This window comes from Anopheles gambiae, chromosome 3 (assembly GCF_943734735.2).
Source record: "Anopheles gambiae chromosome 3, idAnoGambNW_F1_1, whole genome shotgun sequence".
NCBI lineage: Eukaryota > Metazoa > Arthropoda > Insecta > Diptera > Culicidae > Anopheles > Anopheles gambiae.
Genome location: NC_064602.1, coordinates 47,812,389 through 47,823,488, shown reverse-complemented (window position 1 = coordinate 47,823,488; position 11,100 = coordinate 47,812,389). Strand labels below are relative to the sequence as shown.

The following is an 11,100-nucleotide window of genomic DNA, read 5'->3' as shown; positions in this document are numbered from 1 at the left end:
ATGACAATCTAGCGAACGGCAAAATCTTTTCTGCGAGCTCTTTTCAAAGCAGCACGAAAGAAAAATTAAATATCCACGCAAAAAAAGTCACTAATCACGACCTATGCGCCACAGATTAAACTTAAACGACTTGAAAATTGCACGTCTATACAAAAAACCGTAAGTTTCGATGGTTCTTTGGATTCTTCAATAGATGCCGCTTTTTAATCATAATTATACCCAAGTGCCACAAATCCACTAAACGACCGCTAAACGGCTTCTAAACGACTCAAGCACCTAAACGGAATATAGAAAGACTTCGTTTAGCAGACGGCAAACGACTCATGCATTCTAAAAATAGCAAAAAAAGCTGGTGGCGCCATCTGTTTGTGCGATACCCAACCAGTTGAGCCTCCTCGCTTGGAGGAGGAGAGCTTTCTCATTTCCTCTGTACTGTTGTATGGTTTCGCTATGCATTATGCATCGCTAGAACTAGAACGGCGATACGATTGTTTAAATACTAAATTCCAATGGAAACCACCAGCACTGTAGCAAGTGAGATTTGAGAAATGGTCGTTGGTGTTGATACCCACGTATCTGACCACACGACCATTCATATAGATTTTTGCTCGGAAAGTTAGAAGGCTATATAGGTCATGATAAAATGAAACTTGTCGAAACACATTGCAAGAAAAGGATAGCAATATAATAATCAGTTTTAATACGCCTTTTAATGGTCAAACCAATGAAGCTGAGGAGCTTTCATTTTTTTCTATGGATATTCAATTTTCCAGTCGTTTAAGCTTAATCTGTGGCGCTTGGGTATTGTTATCCTTTTCTTGAAGTGAGTTTCACCCACCTTCAATCAATCATAATTTTAATTGTGTTATAACATTCCGAGCAAAAATTATTATGAGTCAGATACACGGTCTCTCCTGATTCCGTATAGATGATATTACAGTCGTCGGTGGCCGCCTGGGGCTACGTTTATATTTACAGGGTCCTCAACTAGTATTACCGCCTAAGGCCCCCGATACCCTAAATCCGCCACTGATCACAGTTGAAGATGAAGTGTAGTATTTAAACAAGCGTATTGCCGTTCTAGGTCCAGCGATGCATAAATCCAATGCGAAACCATCCAACTGTACAGAGGAAATGAGAAAGCTCTCCTCCAAGTGATGAAGCTTCACTGGTTGGGTATCACACCAAAAGATGGCACTACTAGCTTTTAGACCTTTTGCTTTTGCGCCAGTCGTTTACCGTCTGCAAAACGAAGTTTTTTTAGACCACAAATACACGAAGCGCGTTTCCGAGGGATTATATTAAGGTGTGTCGTCAAACAACTCGAGCAAACATCGTCTCGGACCTGTCAAATTCTGCATGTTTGTAGAGTGTTGGGTCCTGTTCAGAGCGTGGCCCAATACTCAGTGCAAAGATTTGGTATGTCTGTATATGCCCAATAATCAGTTATATTTGTGCTACGAGTACGTTGGAAAAACGGCTATTTTCTACAACATTTTATAGTTTTTATACTCACTGAAACTCAGTATTAATTGAATATTGGACAAAAAACTATCCTGATTTAGGTGAATTTAAACTTTGAAGTTAATTTGCATCATATAATGTCACTGAAAAGATCACACGTCCACATGATGGTGTACCACGATGCTTTGTTGTCATTTTCTACTGACGTTTTCATTCTCAGACTGTTTTTGTGCATTTTGCGATTGAAAATTCATTTTTTTCACAGACTCAACAGTAGTTCTAGTGTGAAAAATAAAATGCACGCTCAATATCGATAGAACAAGCTAATTTGGTTTAATTCCCTTAGTCTGCATAAGTTTTTCCGGTGCCCTTGAGCTGTGCATTCCACAGCAAGCTCCAAGATGTACTTCTCAATCGGATGGCCACGGGTGCTCAATAGTGGCCCGCATCGAAGCATCCGTAAAGTTGTGTGTGATCGGGTTAAAATCTTGTTTGCCGTTCTGGCGGAAGATGCTATTGCTATCTGGTACTCGAAGGTGGTTAAACAGTCACTGCAGTAATTAGACCTAGTCTTCGAAGCAGCGTGAGTTATTTCATTTGTGTCCATTGCAGCCCTGTGTACCGATTACGTCTAAACTACGAAGTCCGGAATGTTTGGAGAAGTATGGTATTAACACCAACATAGAATGGAAACCAGATTCGAGCATGTTGCTGGTGACTACCGGAGGGACGACGCAAGGCGGTACTTTGTTTATGTATACGTTGATCGTGAATGATACTCCAAAGGGTGTGTACAATCAAAATGATTCACCGTTCACTAACCTACGGCGGGATAGTGCCGAGCTGTTTCTTAAAGAAACTATACCCTGCTTAAAGCTTTCACTGGTAAGTAAATGCAGCGTAACCAAAGGATTGGGATTTCTATATTCGCATATGTAAGTGTAATGTAGGGAAATTAATCTAATGTTTCCTTTATTTTTCCAGACACACCGTATTTGTCTCTATGTCCCAATTTGTTGTGTGTCGTGTATAAACGTAAACCAGATCGTGATTGCAACGCAAGAGGGTCGAATCATCCGCCTTAATTGGGAAGGTGCCGAAGAGCGTGATTATGCACTCGATCTTAAAAGAATTCCCTTTAGCGTTAATCAGCAAGTCAGCTATGGTAAGTGAACAGCTTCCAGCGACTGATGTATGACATTTTATATATATTTTTCACTATCTTAGCCGTCCCTATTTTGGAGAAAAATGTCTACGTCTCTTCGATCGATTACTCACCACTACTTTGCGGGTTCGGCATAACGTTGAGCGATGGTCGTGCAGCGTTTCTTACTGCAAACAACACGAAGTTTGATCCCAACGTAAGCAACAAGTCTATGCTTAGCTATCAAAAAAGTGCAAATGTAATCGATAAGTCTTTTTGTTGTTGTTGTTGTTGTTGTTGCAGCAAGTGCAAGGGATTTGGTGCCAAAATGTGGACGACGCGACGTGCACGGTCATCAATCACAAGTACCGGTTGATAGCATTCGGGCGAAGGAACTCTCAAACCAACATGTACGTGATCGACGATTTAACGGGCGGACTGGAACTATCGCATAGATTGTCATTGAGTGCGAAAGATTTTCCCGGATCGCCAGGCCCCGTCCGTGACATGAAGTGGACACCCGATGGATGTGCCATTATAGTGGCCTGGGTCAACGGAGGCATATCTCTGTGGAGTACATTCGGTTCGTTGTTACTGTGCTCGCTTGCCTGGGACTATGGATTGCATGTAGATTTGTCTAAAAATGATCCATTTAACATTATAAGCATGGTATGTTTCCAGTGGTCCTGAGAGTAGTGTTGTCAATTTTCATACCTTGATTTTGGATTGCTTGCAGGATTGGTCTACTGAAGGGTACCAGCTGCTTATGGTACGGCAAACAAATGAAAAATCCACCCCATCGTGCGATGAAACTAATGAGACCGATGAAATGAGCAACGCACCATCGCCTGTTCCATCCACAATGCTGGTTCAGCTGGACTTTGTCAAAAGCATTCTAACCATCAATCCATGCATGGTACAGTAGATACGACCGATGGTGGTAAAATATGACATTACTGACATGAGTTGTCTTAACGTGTTCGCCTTAATTTTACAGAGCAATAATTCTTTTCTGTTGCTGCAAGGAGATGATAAGCTCTATATCAACCACGGCGATGTATTGCAAAACATTTATCCTGCTCATAAAGCTAGCTACGATAGTGCTACTGGCGATGGCGAGGTGTCCTACTCCGGGAAAACAGATGAATTTCGCAAAGGTTTGATTCTTTTTCGTTCAGTATAAGTGTGTATTGTGATTGCTAATATACAAAGCGCAACGTACTGTATCTTTCAGATTCTGCCTACATACCATCTGGAGAGCCCGATCCGGTCAACGTCGGAGGAGACAGTTACCTCAAATTCAACAGTGTACTATCGGAGAGCAAACATTGGGTTGTGTTGAATCTTCCTACAGCTTATATTTCTTCCAACTGGCCGATACGGGTGAGTGGGTTAAACCATGCCATTTTGAATTGGCAAGCAGGCGTAATCAACAATATGTTTGTTTTTTACTTACTAAAATGCAGTACAGTGCAATAGATCATACCGGTACTAATGTGGCAGTAGCAGGCCGGACAGGGGTAGCATTGTATTCCTTCAATACTCGCAAATGGAAATTATTTGGTAATGAGACGCAAGAGAAAGATTTTGTAATAACGGGCGGTCTGCTTTGGTGGAAAGAATTCATAATTATGGGTAAGTAGAAAGTAGAAATGGTTGGGTTTCTTCGCAAACTTGACGAAATAGACGAAGCGTGGAAGTGAGAATGAATCTTTAGGTTTTTTGGGTTTATATGTGCTTAAAAAAACCAAATCCTCGAGTGAAAATGTGTGCTCCATATTTAGTTTTGTTCAATTCAATACAAAACAAGAAATATAATCTTTCATTTTCCCTTTCACGCAACCTGAAGTCATTGCTAAAGCTGCAAGATACTACATGGTCGTTTGATCTTTGCAGGATGTTATTCCCTTATCGGATTCCACGACGAGTTACGCATCTACTCTAAAGAAAACAAGTTGGATAACCGATTTGCCGAGATTACGAAAAGTGCCAGTCCGGTGATGCTCATCAACTTATTCCGCGATCAACTGGTAAGGGAATAGCGCATGTGTTGTGCATTTGTTTGTTCTGATATTATTAACTGCCGATTTACAGGTGGTTTTCACATCTGACGGCCATGTATCAGTATTTGCTCTGAAACAAATCGAGGACGATTACACTGGCCCCGACCATCATCGAGTGGAGCTGGTGAAGATGCATATTTACGATATAAAAAACGTTTGCATTCATCCAGCATGCGTCATATCGGTACTAATGACGAGCATTAAGCACGAAGGTGCCGGCACGGGAGGGATGATGAAAGCGAACAACTATGAGAACTCTCTTTCCGAAACGTTAATTATGAACGTATCTGGCCGCGTGTTGATGGTGCAGACGGACCATCATCAGCACCATCACGGCACAGGCAGTGCAAACAGTCAGCTAACATCCACCTGCTTGGCCTCGTCGGTAGAGTGTATCTGGGTGTCCGAGTCGAGCAAGACGCATATTAAAGAATCTCTCTGGCTGTACTGTGGCGGATACGGCATGCGCGTCTGGTTGCCGGTTTTCCCACGGACGGGGGAAACAGGATCGCGCAGCCTGCGACACACGTTCATGAGCAAACGGATAATGTTATCGTTCACGTTGAAAATTTACCCTCTGGTGATACTGTTCGAGGATGCAATTATACTTGGGGCAGAAAATGACACGCTGCTTTACACAAGCGATCCGTCGGTGTACTTTTCATTGCCATATAATGCGCTCAAACGAACGGTAAGTACTGCGGAAATGAAACCATATCGCCTTGTGCGATGATAACACACTGTCCACTGTTTTTTTTTTGTTGTTGTCTCCAGAGCCAAGTTTATTTGCATCAAATATTGCGACAGCTGATTCGACGCAACCTTGGGTACAATGCTTGGGAAATTGCTCGCTGCTGTACAAATCTTCCATACTTTCCCCACTCACTGGAACTGTTGCTGCACGAAGTGCTAGAAGAGGAAGCGACCAGCAAGGAACCGATCCCCGATGCTTTATTACCGAGCGTCCTTGAATTCATCCAGGAGTTTCCGGTTTACTTACAGACGGTCGTACAATGTGCTCGCAAGACAGAGATTGCCCTTTGGCCGTATCTGTTTTCCAGTGCCGGCAAACCGAAGGAATTGTTCCAGAAGTGTATGGCCGCACGACAGTTGCACACGGCTGCGAGCTATTTGATTATATTGCAAAATTTGGAACCGTCCTCGGTGAGTCGCCAGTACGCGACGGTATTACTGGACACTGCCCTGGAACAGCAGGATTGGCCGCTGGCCAAAGATTTGGTACGGTTTCTGCGCGCGATCGATCCGAACGATGTGGAATCCCCACGCTCGTCGTATGTGTTTGGCAACAAGTTCGGTGGACTGATTGCCGCTGGTCCTCCGGCGCCGAACGCTGAAGATTTGAGTCTAATCTTGGGCAGTAGCATGGCAAGAGGTCGCAGTTTCTCAACCACCGTACCATACCCGAAATCAAATGACAGTGCGGCTACGGTGGTAAATAAGGAGAAGAACATAATGTTTAACAATCCAACAGCAGCAGCAACGGTGCAGCAGAACAGTGGAGCACTAAGCTCGGGTCACGATGCCTCCACCGAGAGACAAATTTTGCGACGAAAGAAAAGTGTGCCAAATACTCAAAAGGAAGCGTAAGTTCTCATGCGCTCGGCATGCGTAAAGAATGACTGCAAACTGATGTAATGAAATAATGTCATTCAATCATTTGTGATTTCAGCGACACCTCCACGGCAGAAGAATTTTTCATCGACGTGGTACTGCAAAGACATGCTCGCCGATTTTTACAATTGCGAAAGCTGGAAGATCTTGGGTATATGAGTGCGACGCTGGATTTCCATCTAGTCGGATGGCTTAATCGAGAGAAGGATCGTGCCGCGCGCATAGAGGATTTCGTAAATGCCTTAAAGTCCTTGCACGACGAGCTCGATTGGCCAAAACCGTGCCTAGATCTAACATTGCTTCCGAATCCGTTGGCTCAAGCTCACATGCATGCAGAGTCGTCCCCCTCGCCGTCCTCGAATTTGTCCAACAAATCACCCCTGTCCGAGTTAACTACGCGCCGCACGGTCGATTCGGGGTATAACAGCCTGTCGTTCGTTCGACCGACGGGTGCCAATGGTCCTGTTATTGGGACGGCAGCGAAAGCGGACGAAAGACAGCTGGAACCAGAACAGGAGCAACCACAAGAACAACAACAGCAGCGACAAAAAAATACGCCCGCATCTCCGATCGGCGATCCGCTGCTGGGTACAACTGCGGAAGCCAATCTTATGCCACTGAACGATACAGCGAGCGTGCTGTCCGAAGCTGCTCAACCCAACTGGCCAGACGAAGTGTCGACGGTGTGCGGTGGTGCAGGTGGCCTGCTGAACATAACGCTTGGCGAGCAAAGCTTCAGCCAAGCGATGGAGAAAAACATTTCGAAGCAAAGCAAATCGAACCGGCGCAAGCAACACAAGCTAGAGATTCGCATGCGTTACCTGTTGCAGATATTCACCGAGGCAAACTGTTACGAGTTTGCGCTCCTGCTCTCCGTGCTGCTACTCGACGTGGCCTCCGTCGGGCGCATTACGAACGCGGCAATACGATCGAAATCCCTCGTAGTGTGTCGACAGTTGCGCAACGGGCTGAAGGATATGACTCGCTGGAGCTTCAACGAGTGTCTTGCGTACCGGCCGTTTATGATCGCCTTGCAGCCTCAGCTAGCGGTGCTGGATAAGTTTGTCATTCAGCAGGAATCCATTCCGTCGCTGATGCACACGACCGCCGTGACGGGGGTTTCAGCCTTTTCGCCGCTCGTGATGGGTAGTATGCACACTTTCCGCGATAGTGAGGCGCCCGCTGCAGGCGTTACTGTGGGCGGAAGCAAGGGGCTAAGCCACCAAAGCCAAGGCGAGTCGCGGAATGTAGGCAACTCCAGTGTCAATAGCACCATGCAGCGCATGAGCTCGGCTGGTACGTTGGGGGGAAGCGTTGCGCTTTCAAGTGAAAGTGGTGGCGTTGGTGGTGGTGGCACTATCACCGGCAACAATCGGATCGTCATCGACGGGGCAAGTATGCGGAGCGGTAGTGGCCAGCGCGATGGTCTGGGACAGAAGTATACCACAGCGCACCCTTTCGCCCGATCGGTGTCAGATTTGGAGGTGGCAAACATTCGAAAGATTGCGCAAGGCAAGTCCGTAACGGACAGTCGGTCAGTTGCATCGGCCGCCATCGCAGAGGAACCGCAACGGACGTGCAATGTTATGTAAGGTGTACTAAAGCCAGACGAAGGGCGGTAGAAAGGTGCTATAGCAAATTATAATATACTTTAGCAGCGGGAAGGACCGCAACGGGTTGTGGAAGTTCGGAAGAGATATTTAATATATTAGTAGTCTGAAATTAACGAGCTGTAGTTATGGCTCGATTATTAATACTAGTTCCGTCCATTGGCGGTGCAATTTGCAAGTCTCGTACTGTTCTTTTCATAACGAACTAGGGAATAAAATTGTAACACTAACGAAAAGAAAGGTCTAGCTGCGTGACCAATCCTCGTGATGGTCTCTTTATAGATGATGCAGCATAAATTGTTCTCCACTATGAACATTGATTTTTAAGAAAAATTGCCATTACATTCCTTTACTATGAAAATAAAACATTTGGCGTTAACGTGAAAAAGGTACAGTTCTCTTGTTTATACTTTACTATGCGAAACATTTTTACAGAACTCATTGTCTATGCATTATTAGCTAATTACGAAGCTTGAGACGCGTCCAGTGTATCGCGCTCGATTGCCAGTAATGGTCTTTTCAAACGGAATTGCTTGACAGCGCTCTAAAAAGGTATGGGAAAGAATATTTACATTGCAACGATGCACACTGAACTGCTGGTTGTCGTCACATTACTCACCTGCCATTTGGCAAAGTTTAAGGATAGAATTGCCTGAACGTTGTCATCGGTTCGCTTGTTTTGCTGTTTTTCGCTGCTGGAAGTGGGACGAACGGATAGCAGATCATCAACCGTTTCTAATGCTACAGCTCCATCGCGAATGAGAAAAGAAATCTGAAACGCTGTATCGACGGTATTCATGTAATCGGTTGGGTCCGTGATGAGCTCGAAGTAGGGTATCGGTTGTCTTCTTTCCTCGTATATCTAAAGTAGCCAGACAGGGAGACGAAAGAATTAGAATCACAATTTTACCGTCCCTATGCAGCATAGCTATCAATCAAATCGTACGGCTTTCAGTTGTTCCATAACACCTTGCAGCTTGCGAGCATCTGTCTCTTCTTGGTTCAATTTGACCACTGTTTCAGGTTTGCGTGGATCACCCAGCTCCTGGCGCTGGCGTCGACGACGCTCTTTGACGGGCTTTTCTACCTGTACGGGTTCCAGCTCGAACGCTCCCAGTAAGCACGGCGATTGTTTTGACATACTAAATGACTTTATGCCTAGCTCTCCTATGTGTAGCCATTGCAAGGGGTTGCCGGAATCGCCAATGATTGCTTTCTGAAAATTAAAAACAACGCAATGTGAGCCATATGCCAGGTTACAGTGCAACGAGCAGTGAACGTACTATGGCCGCTGCTAGCTCTTCGTCGCAAAATTGGGTGCTTTCGCTTTTCTGCAACGCTGCCCCCACTAAATCGTGTCCCATTTTTACGACCTGTACATTAATGCACATCTCGGAAGCATTTTCCATCTTCTCTGCAGCCATGCTCTGATGCAGTTGGTCCGTCTGAATCAGAATAGATGAAACGCCTTGGAATATACCCACCGCATCTTCCGTTTGTGTTCTGAGGGCTGGGGAAGAAATGTAAAGGTGCTGTTGAATTGAGGTGATATGCTATCGTGCATATTGCTAGGAGCTTACCCAATTCATGTCCATAATCCAATAGCTCGTTGTACTTTTTTCTGCGTTCCAGGGCGTTTAATTGGCTTTTATGCGAATCGGAAGCTGGTGGTTCCATTTTCGATTGCTTGATGTGTTTACAGAGTTTTGGTTATTGTTGTGATATTGATACTTTTCTATGTGAATCACAAGGAAGTAGTTTCGAAAAGGATTTACCAACCAAAAAAGCAATACCACGAAACAAAAATGCAGCTCACAATGCCGTAAATGCAGGAAAACGCCGCTAGTTTGTTTTGTTTGCCGCTTCCCCGAAAATGAAAAAAGAGCGTCAATCTGTCATCGGCTTGCTTATCTGTCATGCAGTTATAACTGGTATACAATGTGTTTGGGTGAATATTTGAAACTGTCCTACCGTGAGCGTTAATTAATTTTTGAATTAATTTGTGATTTTATTTTTCAATTTCAATCACATTAATTAAAATGTTTTAATCATCATTATCAATGAACAAATTGAACTAAATTTAGCTATGCTGAATTTTACGCTACACTTCTCCTGGTGAGAATGGTTCTTGGTAGTGATGTGATGTAGTAGTGCAACTGAAGCGACTCCGGTTATTGTTAATCCGATACTGACTCCGACAAAATCGGAACCACTGGTCAAGGCCTACCTGTGCCACTAGTGGGCTAGGTCATCAGCAATTTATTGATTACCCATAGCAGGATACTCAGTGCTACGTATGGGGGAACGGTCCACTGTGGGTTTGAACCCATGACGGGCATGGGTAAGTCCTAGGTTTCTTAGGCTGGAAATAGACGAACCGAGACCATCGCGGTACCGCGAAAATCGCGTATGACTTGAGCTGTCAATTATGTTATAAAATCTGACAGATAGGCGAGATAATCGCGGTTCGTGTATGGAACCATCCGAGGTCTGGTGACGATTGAATGTGCCAAGAAGAAATATTTTTCTATCAATTTGCGAATCAAATTATTTATTTCACATAGTGTATGCAAAATAAAATACAAAACTAATTTCTCGACACGAGTTTTCACACAAATCCGCCAGAAAATGTAAAAATAATCGGTTCGCGCTACCGCGAAAATCTCAGCAATACCGAAGTTGGGTATCTCTGCGAAACAGCAGGCGCGATTGGAGGCGCGGAAGATTTGACAGCTCTACTGTTATACAACTGTTATAAACAAGGCGCGAATTTCGCGGTACCGCGACGATCTCGGTTCGTCTATTTCCAGCCTTAAGTAATAACCTTTGAGACAACAGCAATGCTTTGCATCAGCACCTTTGCACCTGCCGTCTTTGCCTCCGACATTGATTGACCTCGATCGACTCCGACGCCTGTTGACGGTGGTTGATTCCGACTCCTGTCTATTCCGGAGGAATCCGACTGCGAACGACTCCGACTCCAAATGACTCCGACTTCGGGCGACTCCCATTCTGAGCTACTCCAGACGATTCCGGCTTTGGGTGGTGCTTTTCAGACCTATCTTTCGGAGTAGGTTCCGAGATTTTCTGAGTTAGATCGGTGCCGAACTTTACCCGTCAGTTTCCAGAAGCGATATGGGCACAGTATCAGTGGTGAGTTGAGGCCCCCTTGTAATGGTAAATGGTG

The 11,100-nt window shown here is 44.8% G+C and overlaps 2 protein-coding genes across 3 annotated transcripts; one reads left to right on the top strand and one right to left on the bottom strand.

Moving 5' to 3' along the window:
* Positions 1-1,652: 1,652 nt before the first annotated feature.
* Positions 1,653-8,301, top strand: LOC1279491 (guanine nucleotide exchange factor subunit Rich). The gene is made up of 13 exons (XM_061656267.1): positions 1,653-2,000; positions 2,077-2,349; positions 2,449-2,629; positions 2,692-2,825; positions 2,912-3,277; positions 3,345-3,524; positions 3,606-3,765; positions 3,843-3,991; positions 4,075-4,243; positions 4,505-4,638; positions 4,703-5,362; positions 5,446-6,275; positions 6,362-8,301. The coding sequence occupies exons 1-13, from the start codon at positions 1,866-1,868 to the stop codon at positions 7,893-7,895; spliced, it is 4,905 nt and encodes a 1,634-aa protein (XP_061512251.1). The 5' UTR covers positions 1,653-1,865; the 3' UTR covers positions 7,896-8,301.
* On the bottom strand, positions 8,289-9,831 carry LOC1279490 (EP300-interacting inhibitor of differentiation 3). Of its 2 annotated transcripts, XM_061656269.1 has the most exons (6): positions 9,693-9,831; positions 9,494-9,599; positions 9,197-9,423; positions 8,860-9,129; positions 8,533-8,775; positions 8,289-8,457 (listed from the first exon to the last, which is right to left on the bottom strand). In XM_061656269.1, the coding sequence occupies exons 2-6, from the start codon at positions 9,588-9,590 to the stop codon at positions 8,377-8,379; spliced, it is 918 nt and encodes a 305-aa protein (XP_061512253.1). In that variant the 5' UTR covers positions 9,591-9,599; positions 9,693-9,831; the 3' UTR covers positions 8,289-8,376. The 2 variants fall into 2 exon arrangements, with proteins under 2 accessions (XP_061512253.1, XP_061512252.1); XM_061656268.1 differs by having other exon boundaries at positions 9,494-9,831.
* Between the last annotated feature and the right edge of the window lie 1,269 nt (positions 9,832-11,100).